Raw genomic sequence first — 23,834 nt, forward strand, 5'->3', positions numbered from 1 at the left:
CAGAAAGCCCATCGCCCCCTCGTAGCAAAAAATGGCGCCGTCTTGAAGCACACCGGCACCCCTTGTCGTCGCAGCACCTAGCAGCCGCCGTCGTCGCTGGACTGTCGTGTCGCCGACGCAGCTCTCAACGTCGCTGCTCGCTGCCATTGGCGAGTCAGGTTGAAGCTTTTTATCTCATCGGTTGAAGCTTTTCTCTATGCCCGTTGAAGCTTTTCTCGCGGATTGAAGCTTTCCACCGTGCCAATTGAAGCTTTTTTCACCTGAGCTTGAAGCTTTTTTCACAAAGGGTTGCAGCTTTTTACTCTGCGGTTGCAACAAAAACACAGAGAGACGCCATGGTCGTCGTCGAGGAGGATTTTCTCGATCTCTGTTTGAAGCTTTTTTCATCTGTGGGTTGAAGCTTTTTGTCAAAACGGTTGTAACTTTTCCTGTATTTCGTTGTCTGGTTGAAACTTTTTTATCTACTGGATGTAGCAAAAACCTCCAACGGTAGTAGCAAAAGCCTGCTACGGTTGCAGCAAAAAAATCATTGTCGTCCTCGCGAGGTCGTAGCTCTGTCTGATGGATGTAGCAAAAAGCTTTGCCGGTAGTAGCAAAATCCAACAACGGTTGCAGCTTTTCCTTGTTGTGCAATGCCATTGAAGCTTTCTATGTCTATGGTTGAAGCTTTTTTCAACGGCTGTTGAAGCTTTTCTAGGTGACGGTTGCAACACTTGTATACGCGGGAGGATCCGGGCATGGCTGCAGCCATGGCGGCCGGCGAGGGAGCGCCTGGCCGCCGGCGATGGAGGTCGTGGTCGCCCAGTCGCAACCCGGGGGGGGGGGGGAGGGGGGGGGGGGGGGGGGGAGGGGATGCGCCCGCGTGAAGGCTTGAGGTAGGGGATGGATCTGTCCATGGCGGCAGGCAGCCATGGCAGTCGGCGAGGGGAGCCTGGCCGCCGGCGAAGTAGCTCGTGATGGCCCAGTCGCAGCTCGGGGAGAGGGGAAGGGATGGGGAAGGGGTGGGGAGGAGGGGGCAGAAGAAGAGGGCTTCCGCGCGCCCCATGAAGGAGACGCGAGGAAGAGGGAGACCAGGAAACGTTTGGGGCCGGGGCACCGGCAGAAACATTGGGCCGGTCTCCCTCTTCCTCGCGTCTCCTTCATGGGGCGCGCGGAAGCCCTCTTCTTCTGCATATTCGCATTTATCCATATATATCAAAATTATACATGACGTCCCCGCAAAAAAAAAACATACATGACGTCCCCGCAAAAAAACATAGATGACACAGTGCACAATGATCATTAACCCAAAAAACTGGTCCGCGTACAAGGCAAACTTCAACATTATTCACGTGCCGTATGTGATTCTTCCTATTTTTCCTTTAGATGCGTACTGTAATGTGATTGGTATTACACAAACTGATCTCCTTCGGTAATAATGCACATGACAGTGCTACAGTTCCGGATGATCCGAAGGATCGGGTTGAATCTTCCTAGTGTTGGGCCTGGGACGGGCTGCTGCCCCCACCGAACTCTGGAATGGAAGGTCTCCATCAAGGTTGAGCTTGCTAAACAGTGCAACAGCCTGTGGCAAGGACGCGGTTAGAAAGAACGGCTCTATCATTCAGGTAATACATACAGTACTAAGTAGACAAGGTCAGATTATGTACCTCCTCTTGAGTACTTGTCAAACAAACCCGAGGACGTATCGATTTGGTATGAGCCCAAGCATCTTCAGGAGTCATGTTTTTGTATTTGATCTGCATATCATATACATTCAGGTAGTAAGTTTCAATACATAGAAGGAAAACACGAAAAGCAATACACTACTGATGCACTTTTGCCATACCAAATAGCACACAACCACAGTAGTGCTTCTTCCCCTTCCAGCCTTGCAGTGGACATAGGTAGTATTACCTTGCAACGCATGCCCTGAGAAAATGAAGAAATTGTTAAAGGACATGATAACTCAATAGTGTTGACTTTACTCTTGTTTTTGTGTCATGTCTGAAATACATGGTGAAATGTAAGTGTGTTAGATTTATGCAAATTGTTGCCTCAATTGAGCCTCTGAACACTGTGCCTATTGAAGACCTGGTGTTGAGATACAAGTCATATGAGGAACGAATTTGTTCCAGGTTTGGTGATCCCAAGGAAGGGGAACACTTGATGCTGTCCCGTTCATGATCGGGAATGCTTTTCTGGCAAGAAGAAAGGCAAAGGGAGGATCAAGCGATGGGGGTTAGCAGCACAAGTCTGAACCAAAGCATGACAGTGGTTGCCACAAGGGTGAATAGACAAGAGATGAAGGCTAAGTGTCACAACTGTGGCAGGAAAGGACACTTCAAGAAAGATTGAAAGAGATCCAAAAAAGAGAGGGTGTATGTTGCAGAAAAAGAAGATGAGGTGCCTTGTTGATGGTGCAGAACTGTGAATTAACACAAGTTGCAGAAGATGTGCAAGCAGAAATTTGTCTCAATGAAAAGTAAGACCTTGTGACATAGTCCCTCCGTCCCAAAATAAGTGTCTCAAAGTTGAGACACTTATTTTGGGACGGAGGGAGTAGATAATTTGATGATCAAGTGCGGTACTTGGATACTGGTCCCAGCAACCATATGGCTGGTTGTGCGAAGAAGTTTACTGAAAGTAATTATTCAGTAAGAGAGAAAGTGAAATTTAAAGATGGATCCACTGTTGCAATCACTGGCCGTGGAACTGTGTTATTCCATGCTTGAATGGTGAGCATTGTGCAATATCAAATGTATATTTGATTCCCTCCCTGAAGAGTAATATTATTACCCTTGGTCAATTGTCTGAAAATGGATGCAAGGTAGTAACTGAGGATGAATTCATTCGCATTTATAATACGGAGAGACAAGTACTCCCTCTGTTCCTAAATGTAAGTCTTTTTAGAGATCCCAATAAGGGACTACATACGGAGCAAAATGAGTGAATCTACACTAAAATATGTCTATATACATCCGTATGTAGTCCATAGTGAAATCTCTAAAAAGACTTATATTTAGGAATGGAGGGAGTACATGCAAAGGTTGTCGATTTCCTAACAGGCTCTATAAAGGCATTGACTAATAGGGAGAGACAAGTACATGCTTTGGACTTGACCTTGACTAAGCCAGTGTGCTTGATGGCTAAAACTGACGATGTTGCATGGTTATGGCGCGCCAGATATGGCCATTTGAATTTCAAGTCTTTGAAGAAATTAGCAAGTGAAAAGATAGTTCATGGAAAGGCTGAAGGTTTGGACTGTTCACTTCACAGGAAAATGAAAAAGGAAAAATGCAGGTTTGGAAACCCGTAGTCTTTTCTACCTATGGCGCAAACTCCACCTGAACCTCATTTTTGGGTGCATGCCTGAGGCAAGGCAACATTAAACTGTGCAGCTCCATGCTTAAGATAAGAGACAAACAGACAAAGTATATGCGAATGAAAAACACCATAGTATCTACTGTGACATACACTCTGCTCCACTAACAAATACATCCAAAGCCCCTATTCTTTCTGTTCCTTGGTTTTCCAGTCCTATATCCCCATACTGTACAAGTGCAACTAACCCCATCCCAATATATTTTCTAGTCCCATGTTTTCTGCACCTGCAAACCAAATGGGGCCTAAACCAAATACTTAAATAAGAAGGATCTGGGACATGTAGTCTCGGGTCGCTAAACTATCTTTCCCCATCCATCAGTGGCGTACTAATCAGTTCTTCTAATTATCCTTAGAGATTCAAAATGGAAGGTACTTACTGTTGATAAAATCTACAGCCTTGCAGATATCCTTCTGGGAAGGTGCATAAGCATAATCCCTTGTTGGAATTTCAAGATGCTCAATGCCATTAGCCTGAAAATGTTATTCAGAACAAAATCGGTAAGAAAATGAATAATGACAGCATCTGCATGAGTATTTGGCAAGCTTAAAGGCAAGGCTACCACTAATTAGAACTAGTGCAATATATAAAGTATAGCTGTTCAAAAATCTACACTAACAGAAATTAAGTACTGAACTTATAGTCACCAGATATACATTTGATGTAACAAAAATCTCAAACGGTTCATTCAATTTGGCAGGCTTAAAGGCAAGGCTGCCATTATTTAGAACTAGTGCAGTATTAACTATAGTTGTTCAAAAATCTAAAACGGTTCATTCAATTTGGCAAGCTTAAAGGCAAGGCTACCATTATTTAGAACTAGTGCAGTATTAAGTATAGTTGTTCAAAAATCTACACCAACAGAAATTAAGTATTGAACTTATAGTCACCTGATATACTTTTGATTTAACAAAAATCTCAAACCGCTCATTCAGAGTGACAACTCCCCGTACCCCAAGCGCCTTCAACTGTGGTACATGCCTGCACAAGGGTAGGGCACCTAGCAAAACATACTGGATACACGGAAGAAATGAATTAGACTATACTAATTGCCTCTGGTAAGAAGTTAAATTATAACATTTCTAATATGCTAGGATAGGGAAACTGATCAGAAAATTGGGTGAACTGCATCTGAATTCGAGACAGGCTTGGAGGCTGATAAACTGCACCACAATTCGAGAAAGAAGAACTCGGTTACCTCGTCGACGCGATCCCACCAGTGAAACGATGGCTGGATCTTGTTCCTCGCGACGTTGTAGGCTAGGGTAGGGTAGAGCGCGATCCTTGCGCCGACGCCGACGAGCCTGCGCTGGGTGAAGCCGAGCCACCCGCCGCCGCCACGGCCCGAACCCGAGGACCCGCCGCGGCCTCGGCCCCCTCCCCGCAGCTCCTCCTCCCGCCGCGCCTCGTCCCAGTCCTCGTCCTCCAGCTCATCCTCCGCCCCAGCCTCGCCGCTGCGGCCGTGGCCACTCGCCTCCCCGCCGTGGCCCAACGCCGCTCCGCGCAGCGCCTCGTCGAGCCGCGCCTCGCCACCGCGGTCCTCCCTCTCCCACAGCACCCACAACTCCTCCCCCTCCTCCCCCATCCCCTCCACGCGGCTGCCGCCGAGGCCACTCGCCTCCCCGCCGTGGCCCAATGCCGCTCCACGCGGCGCCTCGTCCAGCCGCGCCTCGCCGCCGCGGCCCTCCCTCGCCCACGCCACCCACAACTCCTCCTCCTCCGCCACCCGCTCGTCGCCGCGGCCGCGGCCGCCGTGGCCCAACGCCCCTCCGCGCGGCGCCTCGTGGAGCCCCGCCTCGCCGCCGCGGTCCTCCCCTCCTCCCCCTCCTCCTCCTCGGAGAAGATCTCGCGAATCTTCATCTGGCTTTGGTTGATTCTGAGGGAGGGGGGCAGGCTCTCGGGAGAAAGAAGCCAAGAAACCAACGCGCCTCGCGCTCTGCAAATTTTCGGTTGCGAACGAGGGGAGGCGACGGGAAGACAGCTCCGTCTCGCCCAGAGCTGAAGTCAATTTATGGTCAACCAGTAGTCTAGTGCTCCTCGGTTAAAAAAAAAAGTAGTCTGGTGGTCCATGTGATTTAAGTGGGTTTTGGAAGGCCAAAGTCCCCTCCAAAATCAAAATCTTCCTTTGGCAAGTGGCGAGAAATAGGATTTCAAGTGGGGATCGAGTTTGAAAATGTAACGGCCCAGGTGAAGGCAAGTGCGTGTGGTATGGCGAGGACGAGTCATGTGACCATATTATTTTCGAAATGCATCATCGCTTGGTTTGTGTGGAGTGTGTTAAGGGCGGCAACCGGGTGTAGTTGGAACCCAAGCAACTTTTCGGACGTTTATCGCCTTACTAGAGGCACGGATGGGCAGAACCATAACTTGGCATGGGTTGGCTTTGCGGCATAAGCTTGGACGTTACGGACCACCAGTAGCAAAGCCCTTATGGAGGGGAGAAAATGACGACACTGGTAATCTTTATGTAGCTCTAGAAGCTTCTGAAAGAACAAGGGAGCGAGGAAGGGTGGAGATCCTCGCCAGCAGCCCGCGTGCAAGGTGCCTTGAACTTCGTCGCGTCGGCAGGAAGCCAGGAACGCGGCTGGGGCTAGGATATCACCTACCGTTTCGGGATCGTATGGCGTTGAGGACGTTTGGCGTGTTGTGTCGCGACTGTGGGTCTTTCTTTGACCTTGTATCCAACTCCGTCTTTATTTTTTGCTTGCCACTTGTTTCATCTTGAACTTGTAAGGGCCTCATTTTAAGGCCATGCATGTGCCTCCGTTTCAAAAATAAAAAGTAGTCTCGTACTTTACATTCGTTCAATCACTAAATTCCATTTAAGCCCCTCCAGGGCTCATCAAATCGGGCCGGAACATTTTGACATTCGAAATCTTATAAATCGGTCCAAAATTCAGATATAATCCGCGCATTTGACAACCCCCCGTTGTTCCTGTGCCAAACCTCTGATTCTCTGTCATGAACGCCACCGCCCTCATTCTAGAGCATCTCCAACATTTTTCTGTATCCGTAAAAAAACTCTGGTTCATGGGAAAATCCACTTTTACGAAGAGTTCTTTTATGGGAGCTGTTGGAGCTGCTCTTATATTGCAACTTGTTTGATCATGTCATTGTCTTGCTTTTCCAGGGCGACCGCTTTGTATCACAACACCGAGAGCAATTCATTCAAGATGATGCATTGTTGGTACAAGTCGAATGCGCAAAGTAAGTGAAGCAATATTTCACCATTTCTTCAAGACCGCCAACACTAAAGCGAGTGATGAAGGTGGTGATCCAATCGATGGAGCAAAAGGGGGACTTGTACCAACCACACGTGTGGCTAGGTAGAGTGGAAGGAAATGGGAGAAGGAGAAGTTAGAAGGGAAAGCAACCAAGATGGCAGAGAAAATCGAGCACATCATGACAAGAAATGAGGCATGTGCCAAGCATAATGAGACCAATGAGGAAAATATGATGGAGATGTTTAGCTTGTTCATGAAAACCTAAAAGAAGAAAATTGAGCTGAGAAGAGGAAGCTTTAGATGAGCGATCGCGCGAGGAGCAAAATGTGTCGTATGTGAAGGACAACGACTTGGATCTCGATGTGGCCAAGTTTGTCACGACTTACGTAATATCATGTATGCACGATTTGCACAAATGGAGAGGGGAAAAGAGGCCAAAAATAAAGGCACTGGGTTCGGAGAAACAGTTCTTTTTGTCTTTTTGGTTTGACGGATGTAAAAAAGTTGTTGGACATTCGATGCTTTTTGCCGGTAGTTGCATTTTTTGCAACTATTTAAATGTATAATCAAATTGCTATTGTTCTATATAATTTGATAAAAAAAAGAAAAGGTCGGACAGATAGGGAAAATTTAAGGGACATGGCTGGATAGCTTTCGCCCAATCAGATGTCTGCAGACACATCCTTAGCGTGTCAGTGGACATTTGGTGAGGTACATTTGATGATCCGTCCTACCTGAATTCAAGATATCTTCCGATATTCTGATAAATTGGGCGAATCATCGCTTATCAATGTCAATAAGATAAATCGTCCGATAAATCAGTCGATATGGCGATAAATCGGCCGACAAGCCGATAAACTGGTCGATTTGCCCCTTATCATGGGATCAACCGATAAGTTTCCGATAAACGATATCCCCAACATTGATGTGAAATGATATGGTTTTTCCTAAAAAGATAAATCCATTACAACCAAACATTGGCTTTGGTTGGCACTCAAAATTTGTGCACCTCTTTCTTTCACTGCGCGGTTCTCTATCACCTCTTACAATGAAACATTTTCGCATCCATCTCGAGCTTCTTCGCTTGCGTTTTCACCTCCATATCGAGCTTTTTACTTTGTATCTCGAAGTAGGCCTTCATTTGCTCCTCTTGTCGACGATTCTCTTCTCTTGTTTCCTTTTGGGTCATCATGCCTTGCAAAATTTCTTGCAAGGCAAATGTCGCCGCATCATGCTTCTCCTTCTTGGAGTTGGCCTTTGTCCACGGACGCTTCTCTCCCTCACCATGGTCCTCGATGGCCTACGGCCCTCCATTCTTCTTGAGGGTGGCATATTGCTCCTTGAACTTCTTTGTCATCTTTTATGATCATCCAACAATGGGTAAGGGTGAACGGCTTGTTCCCATGTTGGGTCTCGAAAGCTTCCAAAGCTTGGAATGCCTGCAAATGAATACATGAATGTATATTCATATGTGCAATGGACATGCAATCATCAAACAATGGAAATGGAAATGACCATCGATGCTCTCAAGGGTTGCACATTTTTTGTTGCACTCTTGTTGGATGAGCCCCCACCTCTTCGAGATGGACAACCAACCACACTTGGTCTCAAACTTGTACGACGGGAACTTATTGCGTTCATCGAATTGGGCATGAACTCTCAACCAGAAGGTTGGTCCTTTTTGCTCGACGCCAATCTTGGGATCTTGTCCAATATCTTTCCAACATTCAAAAATGAATTTGTCCTCATCCCTTGTGCACGCCTTCGTCTGAATGATTTGGCGCTTCTTCCTTTGCGCATTGGCTTGGTTTGTGAGCTCGTCGACAAAGAAAGGCTTCCCCTCGATTTCCACTTCCTCTTCTTCTTCTTGGGCGTACTCGCCCAGGAATTCGTGGCCTTGCGAGAACGTGCCGTCCATGCCATATTGGCCTTGTGTGAAGGTGCCATCCATGCCATCATGGCCTTGCACAAAAGGTGTCGGTTGTGCCGTCTTGGCCTGCCGTGAAGGTGCCACAGTCGTCTTGGCTTTGGGTCTCGTAGGGATCGAAGGCCGCACCACCCACGCCGCCCTCAAAAATGATGTTCTCCATGATGAAACGATTGCCTGTCATCATTCATTGGCCCCGACATTGATTCAGACAAGTTGCGGGCGTTAGAACAGTCGCTGACGGGGATCTCACGCAGCCGTTTCCTTTGTCCCCGGGTGGACGACCCGTCAGTCACAGGTGTGGCGTTGAGGTCGATGGCCATGCTTGCGGACATGACCGACGCGACCACACTCAACTCTGGCAAGCAGTCTGCGGGAGAGGTTGAGAAGCGGGAGGCTTGCGGTTGGGGATGGAAGCGGGGCGTCTGTGGTATGGTGGATGTGCGTGGCGATTCTGCCAGTGGAGGACGGTCTGCCGATGAGCCCACGCTGGTCGCGGCCGTGGCGACAGCGACGAGCCCATACTAACCGGGGTCGTTGTCGACCCCTAGTATGAGGAGGGTCTGCTGCGTGGCTGCAGTGATGAGTGCATTGTTGTCTGCGATGGTGGCCTCCTGTTGGGCGGCGGCGGCGAGGGCGGCGGCGTTTCCGGCTTCCAGCTTGTCGGACATGCACTTTCCTGCGGCCAGACCTCTTGGCCGACTGAATGGCCCGCTGCGCGTCCGTAAACTCCTTGGGATGCGGCGGCTTTTTGTGGACGACACGAGTCTTGTCGGCGGTGGGGGTGAGGCCGGCGGCGGCGACAGGGTTCACACGTCGGCCATGGCGAGCAGGCTGGAGGATTTTGTGAAAGGAAGGGAAATGGGGGTGGATGTGCCACCGACTCGCAGGCCAGGGAAGGACAAAGGTGGGCATCACGCACATTCGCGCTGTCGTAAACCTGACTTAAATTTGGGTCTGAAATGGGTCACGCACGGACAAAAAACAAACTCTTATCCGTTTGTGACGGCGTGTTGGTTTTTTTTTTTGAGGGGTAAAGCATTTATTCAATAAAAGAAACAAAGGTCCACAAGTTCCCAATTCACGAAAACAGTCTCGCCTGTTCCAAAACATAAAACAACCTTAAACAAAACCCGGAATCTCATCTGCAACAATCTGCAGGATCGAATCTGGTGGCTCGGAAGGCCACACTTTATTCGTAGCAATGCTAATCCCCTCCTTTGCTAATTCATGCGTGTTGGGGTTCGATCCAAACGCATGCGCGGACCGTGCGCGCTGGAGTTGCTCTTAACGGGCGTTTAGTACGGGGGTGAGTCGGTTTGGTCGCCAAACGCGCGGCGCTCTCGTGTGATCGACCCGCCGCACATTTGGTGACGCCGCGAGAGCGGGACCAACCGCAGCCGTTGGAATCTGCAACGGAGTTTCGCGCCGGATTTTTCACTCGGCGGGACGCAAGCCGTGGGCCGAATGAAAACCCTCCCGGCCCGTCTGCGGCCCGGGAGCAGCCCACAAGGCAGCGCCCGAAGCGGATCCAGGCCGCCCGCTAGCCTTTACACGCGCCGCGGAGTGTCTCGCCCTCGCATCAAACCCCTCACCGGCGGCGGCTCCTCTCCCCCCTCCACCGTCTCGCCGCCCCCCGCGTCCCCGGGATCTCGGCTCGCAGGCGACCATGTATCGCGCCGCTGGGAGCCATTTTCGCTCTCTCAAGGTTCGACTTCTCCTCCCCTCCCCTCCCCCGCCGTCCTCCCGCAGCCCCGTTGCGTGTCTCGATCCGCTCCATGTGGGCGGACTTAGGTTACATCGGGACTGCTCAAGCGGGCCGATTTGCCGATTCAGTACAGCTATTGCAGATTTCGTATAGTAGATGGGCACAGTAATTTTGCGTATGGACGGAGATCCCCGTGCCGTGTAGTCTGTACTGTGTATTGTTGTGTGCAAAATGTGGAGATGGGTCGGGTTTTGTTATGCTGGAAGCACAACAGCGTAGGCACAGGTGCTGGGAACTGAAATGTCCACCCTCCTCCTACGATTGTGAATGCTGAAAGGATGAGCTGATACATTTTGATGATTTCGTTAGGCTTGCTGTAGACTTTTCTCTCTCAATTATCGTGCAGCGGTTGTGTGTTGTATGTCAAAGTATAGGATTCAATGTGGTCTATAGATTGCTTGGTGACATGTAAGAGTAAGATGGGCGGTCAACTAATGGTATGCTGTCAGTGTCACATGAGTCGATGAATGTGCTGGATTTCTCTTTCTTCCTCACCATTGATTACATACCCTGCAACAGTGGCTTCATTGTGATCAACGGCAATGGAAGTGCATCATCGATGATCCCTATTGATGTGTAGGACTTAGCCTCATTAGTGGCATTGTTCGTCAAAAGTAAACCGTTGGTGATTTAAGGGTTGTTTTGTTCCCAGCCACAACTTGGCATGCCTAACCTTAGGCACGGTACAATTTTTTAGGTGCGTGTTCGGTTTTTGCCACGGTGGTGGCTTGCCACACTTTACTACCTATGTGCCATAAACACAATCTTTTGTCTACTTTTGCCACACTTATGGCTCCAAGTTTGTTAGCTATACTTCCGTGGTAAGCCAGACGTCACCTAAGATTAGGGAGCCACACATTGCCTAAGCTTATGTGTGTCTAAGTTAGCCTTGAACCAAACATGCCCTTATTTGCATCTTGTAACCACTCAGTCTGGTATCGGTTTTGTTGAAGTATATATGTGGATTGCCTAGCCCTTTCCATCAGTTCGGACTTTTGGTTGTGTTGGCTAGTGCTTGAAGCTTAACATGGTATCAAGCCTAAGGTCTTGAGTTCAAGTCTTGGCTTTCGCAATTTATCTAAAAATTGTTACTGCCCCCTTTGTGTCCATGTATAGGCCTCTTGAGCCATACCTCTGAGTCTATCCACGTGTTGATTTCCCGCGTCACACGTGAGGGGGGGTGGGGTGTTGAAGCGTATATGTGGATTGCCTAGCCCTTTCCAAAAGTTTTGACTTTTGGTTGCGTTGGCTAGTGCATGAAGCTTAACATGGTATCAGATCTAGGTGTTTTAATGGTCGTTCTGTCTCCTGTAAATCGGACCAACAAAACTCATTGTGGTAAAAGAACAGTTCCTGAAGAATTCACTAGAGATTAAAAATAACTAGAAAATATGATCAGGAAGGAAAACCAGACGACCATTGAGAAATCTAAAAGCACTTTCACTATGTTTGGATGTAGACATTGAAGGGCTTGGCATTGTATTGGCTCCAATGCCAAATATCCAAGGACATTGGTATTGAGTATCAATGCCAATTTTGTTGTTTGGCTGTACAAAACATTGGTGGTTGGAATCAAACGGGCTACCAATTCCAATTTTGTGTTTGGATGTAAAAAGCGTTGAATTGTGTTTGGTGGCCTGTGGCGCCTAGAGAAGTCCTGTAGTGGCGGCGGAGTCAGGCGAGATCATGCAGCAGCTCCCAGTGGACCGGCGGCGGCGCTAAAATGAGCGGCGGCTGCACCGCGAAGAGGCCCCGAGCCCTCTTCTTCCTCGTTCCCCCTAGCTCCCCTCTTCATCTGTTGTCTTCTTCCCCGTGATTTCCATCCCTCAGGTCTCCTACATCCCGTCGTCCTATCTCCCTCCAGCAGCACAACCACCATGCCTCTAGGAGGCCCAGTCACGGGGAACTCACAGCTGTGGTCGACCGGCACACTACGCCATGGCCATGGCTGACCACAGCTGGAGCAATACGTCTGGAGAGAGGGGCAATCAGGGAAGGAAGGGGCTGGATGATTTACGGGGGTGAGGTGGAGGGTTCTGGTCAAGTCGATGCCGGGGATGGCTGGAGGGTTGCCGGAGAGCGCGCCGCAGCCGGAGGATCGCCGCCCTGTGCGTCTCCTCGGTCTCCCACATCCTCCGGGTCTTTTCTTTCTTTATTTTCTCGTGAGAGAGCGAAGGGGTGAGGAATGCATCGAATACAGAGGGCTGGGGCAAAGTATTCGGAACGGGCCGGTCTAGTGTTGGGGAGCAGGTTACGATGTCGTGGGCGAATACCTTACCCGAATGCCCAGGCCACCCAAACAGCTGCATTCGGGCCAGGCCAATGCCAAAGCCGAATTCTAGCACCCAATATCTACATCCAAACGGGGCGTTTGGGAAATCAGTGGGGACTTCATCCACTTAACACCTATGAGAAATACCAGAGAAGTGGGAGAGGAACTGGCAACGGTGCATCCCTCTGGTTTCTTAGTGTAGAGGATCAAATATCTGGAACTGCAGCTGTTATCAGTGTCCTTTTCTCTGAACCTTACTTAACTATAATAGTTATTTTCTTCCCAATATTATAAATGTACTCGGGATGAAATTCAGCCTTGGCCGTTGCCATATTCATTGTAGTACTTGTCATCTAAGTTTGCCCATTCTTTGAGTTGTTTTACTCTATATTAATTATTATTGACATATTCTACCTGCTGAGGACACCTCTTTTTTTCCTGATTTTCAGAATCATGGTGCTAGTAGATTTGCTAGCACAAGTGTAGTGAAGCAGTCTTCAGGTGGTCTGTTTAGCTGGCTTCTTGGCGGAGGCTCAAGCCAACTACCCCCTCTTGATGTTCCGCTCCCAGGCATTACCATTCCTCCACCCCTACCAGATTTTGTTGAGCAATCCAAGACAAAAATCACTACTCTTCCAAGTGGCATCAAGATTGCATCAGAGACATCACCGGTATTGCTTGATCCTCATTGATGTCACAGTATTTTCGTTCTGTCCATGCCAGTATTTTTCCTAAGGACTTATTTCAGGGCGCGGCTGCATCAGTGGGTTTGTACATTGACTGTGGTTCTATTTATGAAACACCTGCTTCATCTGGAGCATCGCATCTATTGGAGAGAATGGCCTTCAGGAGCACAACAAATCGGAGTCACTTGCGGCTAGTTCGTGAGGTAGAAGCCATCGGCGGAAATGTCTCTGCATCTGCTTCTCGTGAACAAATGAGCTATACCTATGACGCACTGAAGAGTTATGCACCAGAGATGGTTGAAGTTCTCGTTGACAGTGTGAGGAATCCAGCATTCTTAGAGTGGGAGGTCAAAGAGCAGGTACTTGGTCATTTTGATTAAAACTTACAAATATTTTTCCTGCCTTTTACTTACCATGATCTGTATTTCTTCTTGTACAGCTCCAGAAGATAAAGTCTGAAATATCTGAAGTGTCTAGTAATCCACAAGGTCTACTTTTGGAGGCACTTCATTCGGCTGGGTATTCTGGGGCACTGGCGAAACCTTTGATGGCTACAGAATCTGCTATAAACAGATTGGATATTAGTACCCTGGAGGAATTCATCCATGTAAGATTCAGCGATTTGTTTTCCATGCTTTTGAGTGAGAAATTACCCCCTTTGACAATTTTACTTGTTAAAGAAATGTAGGAAAATTACACTGCTCCCAGGATGGTTCTTGCAGCATCAGGACTTGAACATGATGAGTTGGTTTCGATTGCGGAACCAATGCTCTCAGACCTTCCTGGTGTGAAACGTCATGAAGAGCCAAAATCGGTGTATGTGGGAGGGGACTATCGTTGCCAAGCAGATTCTCCAGTGAGTTGTTGGCTGATTTGCAGCATTATTCTTGAGGATGTATGCACTGTTACTTTTCTTATGCTTAAAGTTGAATTTCCTGTGATCAGAATACACACATTGCACTTGCTTTTGAGGTGCCAGGTGGCTGGCGCCAAGAGAAAACTGCAATGATTGTGACTGTGCTTCAGGTGCGTAACTAATGTTAAAGTGATGTAATTATTTAGGGCTAACTTATGTTGTTTTTTTGGCTTGTTGGGTTTGCTTTACTCCCTCCTTCCATCTATATAAGGCCTAATGCGTTTTTCGAGACTAACTTTGACCAAATATTAGAGCAATAATATATGACATGCAACTTACACAAAGCACATCGTCAAATTTGTATGTGAAAGGAGCTTTCAATGATGTAATTTTCACATTATGCATGTCATGTATTATTAATCTTGTCAATAGTCAAAGGCGGTCTTAAAAAATGCATTAGGCCCTATATAGATGGAAGGAGGGAGTATATATTATCTAATGCGCAAACCTATTTTTCATATAATTGCTGCTGAAAGCTAAGATAAATCAACCTGTTTGTAGATGCTCATGGGAGGAGGGGGGTCTTTCTCTGTTGGTGGCCCTGGGAAGGGAATGCATTCTCGATTGTGTATGCTGCCGTTTAAATCAATGTTTTCGTACTTATCTCATTACCATACACATGCATACTTCTGTAAGTGACCTAACATGAGCTATACTCTACCTACAGATCTCCGTGTCTTGAACAAGTATGACCAGATTGAGTCATTCTCTGCTTTCAACAGTATCTACAATGATTCAGGTCTTTTCGGAATTCATGCAGCCACTGTAAGCCTCTCATAGAGCATGACTTCTAATGTGGTTATCCTTCTATATTAATGCAATAAACAAAATCAAGAAGTTCTTGTTGATAATTGATAGTACCAGTTCAGATTTTTGTGTGTGTTTCAATATAGTTTTCATATGCAACTCAGATACTCTCTTTCCCTTTTCTGAAGAGTTGTTTTATTTGTGCATGTATATTACCTGATGGCACAAGATGAGTGTTTTATAATTACGAAATTTGTCCAATCAGCACATTTTTATTTGCAGGCTAGGTAAACTATGCTTAATACAACAAAGTATTATTAAACATGAGTACCGAGAATTTAGGAAAGATAGGCATACATTTATCGATTTAAGAACAAAATTATGTCCTATATGGTGTAACAAGTCACTATGGGAAACAGTGATGTAGTATTTTGTTAGATTATAATTACTACCCATGCTTCGTGGTCTAAGATTTTCTAGGCGACCTGGTGCTTAATGCTGTCTAGTTCAGTCAGTTACCCGGTCCCAGTCCATTATTTTAAATCCTCTCCGTCCTGAACTTGAAATACGAGTCAAAGGCTGAACATAGTCCAGTGGCGGTGCTAGCAGTTGAACCTAATGATGTCAAAAGCTCAAATAATTACATGTATATAGTATTTGTGTACACATATACAGTAATTTATAGCTTGGTTTTACTTGCTAATTTTTTCCTGTGATGTCGCTTGATATCACAGTCTAGGCATAGCTTCTGTCACTTACATAGTCTACTCAAGCTTCTACAGTTATTGTACTCTTCTTATATGCTCCCCTTGGCTTTGACATCTCATGTTATCATTCTAACAGAGCCCAGATTTTGCATCAACGGCGGTGGATTTGGCAGCAGGGGAACTCCTTGAAGTTGCAACCCCTGGAAAAGGTTCCTTTTTGTTTTTCATCTCAAGACCATCTGTTTCCAGATTAGATTGACTAAGTTACATTCTTTTTGTCCCCCGTCTTTTACCTCATATAGTTACTCAAGAACAGCTTGATCGTGCTAAAGAGGCTACCAAGGCTGCAGTTCTGATGAACTTGGAATCAAGAGTACGCTGTTGGTTCTCCTGATCAAATCCCAATTTTATGACTTGCTTTTTCTAAAATTCTCTCCACACTACTTTTCCTTTCATACAGATTGTGGCATCTGAAGATATTGGAAGACAGGTTCTGACTTATGGGCAAAGGTACGTGTATAAGAGTATCGTAGTACATTTTCCACAAATCCCTGTATTACGAAATAAATATCATATTTTCCATATCATATGTATGCAATGTGTGTCTTGTTGAACAGTGTAAACAAAAACTAAATTGTTTTCACCGACTACTTTAAATGGTCCATCTAGACCCCCTTAAGAGATTTTTTTTTCCTCTTATCTTTTTCTTTGCTTTCAACCAAGCTGTGACTAGAGTTATGTCCTTGTCACCTCCGTGCCAGCTATATTCTGCCAGGCTTGTAGTTTCCAATGACGATGTGATGAACTATGAAAGATCATATTGATTTTTTTAGTATCACTGTGGTTCTAGTAGATACTCCCTCCGTCCCATAATGTAAGACGTTTTTTGGCACTAGTGTAGTGCCAAAAAAACGTCTTACATTATGGGACGGAGGGAGTAGTTTTTTATTATGTCAAGTAGGAGTACTTTGCTTGCCAAACAAGTCTGTATAGCCATAGTTTTCTTGTAGGTGCCAATTGACCATTCAGTGCTGCCTAAAACAGTTAAAGCACACAACATTAGAAAGAATCCAGCGACCTTATGACGTGATGATGCCTGCAGCGGTGTCGGTTTTGTTACAGCATTTCTGCAGAACCATTGTTCGTCTTTTGACCATTCATTGTGCATCGTCAAAATTACAGGAAGCCCGTTGAGTACTTCGTGAGAGCTGTTGAGGCGACCACCCTGGACGACATCTCTACAGTTGCACAGAAGATAATCTCTTCACCGCTTACATTGGCATCATGGGGTGATGGTATGTTCCATATTAGAAGTTGAATAACGGCTGCAATGTCCTCCGCAAGCTGCTCCGACTTACCTGAATGCTCTTTTTGCAGTTATCCACGTCCCGAGCTACGAGTCCGTCAGCCGGAAGTTCCTCTCCAAGTGATGGTTCATCGGTCGGCACCTGGACGGATCTCTGTGGTTCGTCCCTAAGTTTCAAGCCTTAGCCCTGCACCAGCCCTCGGTTGGAATAAAATCAGCTACGCCATATTTTTGTTGACTAGTTGTTACAGAGATCAATAACCATGTATCACTCTGCTTGGCATGACCCTTCTGGTGTTTCGTAGTAACATACCATAATACAGTATACTACCGATTTCAACTCCACTTGGGATTTCTTGCCGGAGGAACAGCTTTGGTTAGTTTTAGAAGACAAGATGGGGACGAGCTCTGAAGAAGATTTTGTTAGTATCTACTAGCCTGCCGCGATGACGTATGTGTGCGGCCGGGGCATGCGCGTCGGGATAATATCACATGATACGACACTCGTATGCTCCCATGATACCAATTTGAAAAAATCAAATTTAAACGTGTCAAGAAATTTCTGAAAAAAAATCATAGATGTTCTCAACATATATGTCTACAAGCCCTAAAAAATCAGATCCAAATTCGATGTACACATTGAGAAACAAAAAGGATAAATCTGTTGTGAATAGTGTATTTTTTTACACTATTCATGTTTTGTCTTTATTGACACTATTCATGCTGAATTTGTCTTTTTTGTTTCTCATTGCAGAATTTTAATTTGGATCTGATTTTTTGAGGGCTTGTAGACACATATGGTAAGAACATCCATGATTCTTTTCAAATTTTTTTTGACACGATTAAATTTGAATTTTTCAAATTGATATCATGGGAGCATATAAGTGTTGGTATGTCCGTTGGTATCATGTGATATTCTCCCCACTAGCGTTTGCAGTGATTTGTTCGGTTGGGATTCCTTTCCTGCGGCGCAAGGCAAGGTATGCGACGGCGACGCCCTGAATTGAATTGACTCGCGCTACCTGTCATGTAGACGGCGTGACTCTACGTGCGGACTGGTTTCTGTACGTGTACGTGCTTGTGTGTTGTTTGTCCGGGGGCGACGCCGTCACTCAGGCGAGCCTCGGTCTAACCGGCGACGACGCCACCGGGGCCACGGAATGGTCTCAAACCGGCCAAGAATTTGGTTCCAGTGACCAGCTAGCCTATGCAATGGCGGCGTCCCCTTGCCCTTGGTCTCAAACCGGCCAATAACCGCACGTGGTAGAGTAACTAATTTTCAGTCGTGCCGCACACAGATTCGAGGAGTAGATCTGGTTTCACCTGATTGACAAGTCCGTCTCCAAGTGCTGCCGATCCGGACGCAACCACGAGTCATCATCGGCGTCGCCTCGTGGTAAAATAAAACCGTGTTCACCATACCGCAGCACCGCAGGCCTAAACCGCCGGACCAAACCGCTCGCCGCATCGCATCTCCGCTTTCCGGGGTCCCCCACTCTCCACACGCGCCCCGAGATTGTTCCCCGCCCCGCTGCCGACTGCCGACTGCAGACGCCTCCCTCCCCTATACCCGGCATCTCTTCCCTCCCCCTCTCGAGCAAGAAAGAAGCATTCGGCCAGTCATTATTAAAACTCGTCGGCTCGCGACAGCGCGGCAGCAAAGCCAAAACCCCCCCGATTCCTGCCCCGGTTCCGATTCTCCTCCCAGCCATGGCGTCCCACATCATCCTGCCGCCGGACGACGACGACGAGCAGCAGCGGAGGGAGGACGAGGAGAACGACGGCGGCGGGAGCGGGGGCGACGGGCAGCAGCAGCAGGCCGGGGGCAACGACGCCAAGGCGGCGCTGCCCTTCTCCGCCATGTGCGTGCGGATCTCCCGCGACTCCTACCCCAACCTCCGCGCCCTCCGCAACGCCTCCCACGCCAGCCTCACCGACGCCGCATACGTCAAGATCTCCGAGGGCGACTTCGGATACGTCCTCGACGACGTCCCCCACCTCGCAGACTACCTCCCCGACGTCCCCGTGAGTCCCTGCCCCCTCTCCCCTCCCTCTCTACCCCTCCGCTCGACCGCGGCTCCTGGTTTGCTTTAGGTTCGTGATGGGTTCTGTGTGGTGCAGCTTTAGCCAAGCGACTGCCAGTGGGGCTGACCGCGTGAGCAGCGAAATCGTCCAGGCCGGGGGATTACCCGTTTTTTGGGGGCAAGCCTGGCCCCGATGTTTGCGTGGGTTGCTCGATTTGGGATCTCTGCTATGCAGATCCGTTTTTAGGCACTGTGCTGTCGAAATCAAACTCAGACTTGAGAGCCTGCAGTGTGGCTGATTGGTCGGTCACGATTCACAGATAGAGGGCAGCTCTGATGAATACTCCCTCCGTTCCTAAATATTTGTCTTTCTGGAGGTTTCAACAAGTGACTACATACGGAGCAAAATGAGTGAATCTACACTCTAAATATGTCTATATACATCCGTATGTGATAGTCCATTTGAAATCACTAGAAAGACAAATATTTAGGAACGGAGGGAGTACTAGCAAAGCTGTGGCTACTCTGTGGATTCATAATTCCATAAGCTACTGTCGTTGGCTCTGCTTTTGGGATTGGGAGATTTGATTTGGGTAGTATGGTTGCAATCTGTCAGTATGACGACATCGATACCGGAGAAGTAGCAATCTGTCAGTATGCATTGTCTGGTTGCTTCTCCCTGCCATGTCCGGTTAAATTTGCGACCCAATTTATGAGAATTTGTAGAAGGCGGTCTTTCATATGTGCCCAACCGCGGTGAATTTAATTTGTTTGAAAGGTGAAACCATGATCCATGATAATTGAGCTTATGGTTTGCTGTTTTATTCCTTTTGCAGACTTACCCGAACCCATTACAAGACCACCCAGCATATTCAACTGTCAAGTAAGCCTTGTCCTACATACATATCGTTCCTTTCATCTTCCGCTCTTTGGTAAGTCTCTGAGTATGCATGCTGTATATGTGACACTGGAACTTCTCTTCTTATCGGTATCAGGCAGTATTTTGTCAATGAAGATGACACCGTACCACAAAAGGTATGCAGAGTGTCACTCAATGTTTTCAATCTGATGTTGTGGTCGATGGTGGATTTACAAGTAGCTGTATTTGCTATTACAGGTTGTTGTTCAAAAGAATAGCCGCCGGGGGGTTCACTTCCGTCGTGCTGGACCCCGTCAGAGGGTATGATCACTTGCACCTCGTTTGGTTATTGACTGCATCACTTGCGTCTTGTCTGACAGAAATATTTGTACTTCAATCTTGTTAGGTTAATTTTGAGTCAGACGAAGTGAAAGCATGCATTGTAAGTTGTGGAGGCCTTTGCCCTGGGCTCAACACTGTTATCAGGGAGCTGGTGTGTGGCTTGGCGCACATGTACAATGTCAACAACATCTTTGGAATACAGGTTTGTGCCATACTGCCCTAGTCTAAATGGGCATGTACATACTTGTATCTTTGTCTGTGCCTTCAGTCAAAAGAGACAAACCAATATAATGACCAAAATATACAAACAATCTATGGAGTCTGTGCCCTGTTCTAAACTTACAATGTCAACAAAACCATAGGACTTGTCCCTCCCATAGATGCTTGTAGATGTTACTCTCGCATTTTTGTAAATGTCTATCTAAATTTATCTTTTGTTAAAAGGACTCACCAGGTACCTTAAGATCTCTATATTATGGTCAGACCTTATCAAATATTTCAGATTGCAATGCATCTACTTCTTGACTGGAATCTGTTATATTATACTGAAATAACTATAAGATGAATGACCTGCTGTAATTTTTATTTAATTTTTGTGAAATATTCTTGTCAGATTTTTTTTCCAGTTTAATGTAGGCGTGAAAATTATATAATCATGTTAGAGCAGTTATTGGCATGTTATGAGTATTGCCATGGTTAAACTTTGCATATGTTTACTTTTGGTTATGACTCGGCACCTGCGGTCTCTTAAATCTCTTTCTTACCCAATTATAGAATGGATACAAGGGCTTCTATTCTAGCAATTATGTTGCTATTACACCAAAGACAGTCAATGACATCCACAAAAGGGGTGGTACAGTCCTTGGAACATCACGAGGGGGTCATGATACAAAAAAAATTGTTGACAACATTCAGGATCGGGGAATTAATCAGGTAAATATTACTGTTCAAATTGCACCACTGTGGCTGGACATGAACTCATACTCTCGGATATTTTGTTTAGGTGTATATCATTGGAGGAGATGGAACTCAGAAGGGAGCATATGAGATCTACAAGGTAATTAATTTATAATGTACAAATATTAAGTCATATAGGCCACCTTTTCATTGCAAGTGTGTTTACCCAGACCCTCAGAACAACATCCTTTACATGACTACATGAATACATTAATGACAGAGATAGTAATACCTAAAAAGTCCATTTCTCTAAGATACTCTATAATGCTCATTCCTTATTAATACAATCAGGAAATCCGGAAGCGTGGCCTAAAAGTTGCCGTGGCAGGGGTTCCCAAGACAATAGACAATGACATAGCGGTAATTGTTTACAATATGTTTATTACTTTATTTTCTTGTGCAGAACCGTTTTCTCAAAATCAGTTAACATGCCCACAAATAGGGGGATATGACTCATTACTGATTGCTTGCGTCTTTTGATTATTAGATTATTGACAAGTCCTTTGGTTTTGATTCGGCCGTCGAAGAGGCTCAACGTGCCATTAATTCAGCTCATGTGGAAGCTTGCAGTGCTGAGAATGGAATAGGCTTGGTAAAACTGATGGGTCGTTATAGTGGTTAGTTTTCTGACATATTCTCCATAGTCACTTGCCATCTTGTGCGTGCTATTTTCTTATACGTTTGCTGAAAGCAAATGTCAGATTTATACAAATAGAAGGAAAACTATTTGATAAGTTTTTTGATATATAGTTTTAATTAAACAATTCAACATCTTATTAATTGTATTTGCAATCTGCATACAGAAAAAAAGGGTGCTAGATTTTTCTTTATTTCAGCCACAACAACTTTGCTAACTCTTACATTCTCTTATCATTAAATTCCTTTTCCTCTAATTCAGGGTTCATTGCGATGTATGCTACTCTTGCAAGCCGGGATGTGGTAAGTTGATGCCTTCTATAACTGTGCAGGATGTTGCATTCTATATTTTGTTTTAGTTCATTCCTTCTTATTCCTGCATAATTGATTTGATTCCTACCCATTTCTCAACATTAGTATTAGAATTCTTGCTTTCTGTCATTATTTAACCTCCATGTAAGAGTTACTTATTTTTTCTTTGGATGTCTGATTTCCACAGGATTGCTGCTTGATTCCAGAGTCTCCGTTTTATATGGATGGGGAAGGGGGGTTGCTTCAATATGTAGAGAGGAGGCTGAAAGAGAACAAACACATGGTTATTGTTGTTGCTGAGGGAGCAGGCCAGGATATTATTGCCAAAAGCATACCCGCTTCAGATCAGCAAGATGCATCTGGAAATAAGCTGCTTCTTGATATTGGTCTCTGGCTGACTCACAAGATTAAGGTATATACCGGCATTTTCTTGCCACTGGACTTGATTCCATTCTCCATGACTTAATTATTATTGCTATTTACTAGAAATTGTGTTGCCTTACCTGTTGCATGGATATTTTAGGGTGTACTCGGTTTACTTACTCATCTCATTAATACACTGTAGGATCACTTCAAGAGCAAAAAGATGGAGATGACGATCAAATACATTGGTAACATATTGACTAATTGTGTCTACTTCACAGAGGACAATGTTCTAAAACAACTTGTTGATCTGTGTAGCACTAGGTTAACAATAGTCTTATCTACATTCTGCAGATCCTACCTACATGATCCGAGCTATTCCGAGTAATGCAGCAGACAATGTCTACTGCACACTGCTGGCTCACAGTGCCATCCATGGCGCAATGGCGGGTTACAGCTTCACTGTTGGGATGGTCAATGGCAGACATGCCTATATACCTTTCTATGTGAGTACCTTGAAGTGATCTTGTGCATTAGAGTAGGAAAAATCGTGCTTACTTAATATGCATATATAGCTTCTACTCCCTCCCTAAATATATGTCTTTTTAGAAATTTCACTATGGATTGCATACGGAGCAGAATGAGTGAATCCACACTCTAAAATATGTCTATATACATCCGCACGTAGTCCACATTGAAATCTCTAAAAGACTTATATTTAGAAACAGAGGGATTAATGGGTAGTTCAGTTGCACCCTATGTTCCTATTTTTCTCAGTTCCTGCAAGGGCTGACATTTGCCACCTGAAGGGCATGGTAAAGATATTTTAGCAAACATAATTTAGACCATTTAGAAGCGCTCTACCACATCATCTGTTCTCATGTTAAACACGATTTTAGCATAACACGGAAAAAAAATGTCATTTTGATTGCAGAGGGTGACGTCCACACGGAACAAGGTGAAGATCACTGACCGGATGTGGGCGAGGCTGCTGTCGTCGACCAACCAGCCAAGCTTCCTGAGCCAGAAGGACATCGATGAGGCCAGGGAAGCCGATAGGCTGGCCAACAAGCCGCCGCTGCCGTCTGTCGCCAACCACAATGTGGCAAAAGCCTTTGACCAATCTGCATCGACTTCGTCCAACGGCGAGATATAGTAATGCGTTGGTCTGTAACTGTGTACAGTAGCTACTTCTATCCTGCTGAGAAACATGTGCCACGCCGCCATGCCACGAAGTTTTGCTTCCTTATATATCTCTTTGTGTAGGAGTAGTGCACGTATGGATATTGTTCAGGTGTTCTGTGAAATAAGCGGTACTATTGTGCTACTATTGCTGACAATGTTCTTTAGGACCTGTAATGAACCGTTTGTCCACTTTTAGGATATATCTTTATCTTTATCTTTATCTTTACCTCTTTTCTTTA

The 23,834-nt window shown here is 46.0% G+C and overlaps 3 protein-coding genes across 3 annotated transcripts; 2 read left to right on the forward strand and 1 right to left on the reverse strand.

The window, feature by feature from the left end:
• Window positions 1–1,217: 1,217 nt before the first annotated feature.
• Window positions 1,218–8,838, reverse strand: LOC123080152 (dual specificity protein phosphatase PHS1-like). Its single transcript, XM_044503046.1, has 7 exons — window positions 8,693–8,838; window positions 4,563–5,400; window positions 4,255–4,377; window positions 3,744–3,837; window positions 1,829–1,911; window positions 1,650–1,739; window positions 1,218–1,564 (listed from the first exon to the last, which is right to left on the reverse strand). The coding sequence occupies exons 1-7, from the start codon at window positions 8,836–8,838 to the stop codon at window positions 1,433–1,435; spliced, it is 1,506 nt and encodes a 501-aa protein (XP_044358981.1). The 3' UTR covers window positions 1,218–1,432.
• A 1,181-nt stretch (window positions 8,839–10,019) lies between these two features.
• On the forward strand, window positions 10,020–17,262 carry LOC123140856 (mitochondrial-processing peptidase subunit alpha). The gene is made up of 13 exons (XM_044560130.1): window positions 10,020–10,223; window positions 13,005–13,226; window positions 13,304–13,600; window positions 13,681–13,848; window positions 13,930–14,097; window positions 14,187–14,267; window positions 14,659–14,725; window positions 14,825–14,922; window positions 15,748–15,820; window positions 15,914–15,984; window positions 16,072–16,121; window positions 16,794–16,906; window positions 16,989–17,262. The coding sequence occupies exons 1-13, from the start codon at window positions 10,185–10,187 to the stop codon at window positions 17,039–17,041; spliced, it is 1,500 nt and encodes a 499-aa protein (XP_044416065.1). The 5' UTR covers window positions 10,020–10,184; the 3' UTR covers window positions 17,042–17,262.
• A 1,204-nt stretch (window positions 17,263–18,466) lies between these two features.
• LOC123140845 (ATP-dependent 6-phosphofructokinase 6) lies at window positions 18,467–23,821 on the forward strand. The gene is made up of 14 exons (XM_044560121.1): window positions 18,467–18,942; window positions 19,778–19,824; window positions 19,937–19,976; window positions 20,059–20,121; window positions 20,207–20,344; window positions 20,917–21,075; window positions 21,146–21,199; window positions 21,391–21,459; window positions 21,587–21,716; window positions 21,998–22,038; window positions 22,235–22,459; window positions 22,613–22,658; window positions 22,765–22,916; window positions 23,345–23,821. Exons 1-14 carry the CDS (start codon window positions 18,628–18,630, stop codon window positions 23,564–23,566), a joined length of 1,701 nt encoding a protein of 566 aa, XP_044416056.1. The 5' UTR covers window positions 18,467–18,627; the 3' UTR covers window positions 23,567–23,821.
• Window positions 23,822–23,834: the final 13 nt, after the last annotated feature.

This window comes from Triticum aestivum, chromosome 1B, assembly GCF_018294505.1.
Source record: "Triticum aestivum cultivar Chinese Spring chromosome 1B, IWGSC CS RefSeq v2.1, whole genome shotgun sequence".
Lineage (NCBI taxonomy): Eukaryota > Viridiplantae > Streptophyta > Magnoliopsida > Poales > Poaceae > Triticum > Triticum aestivum.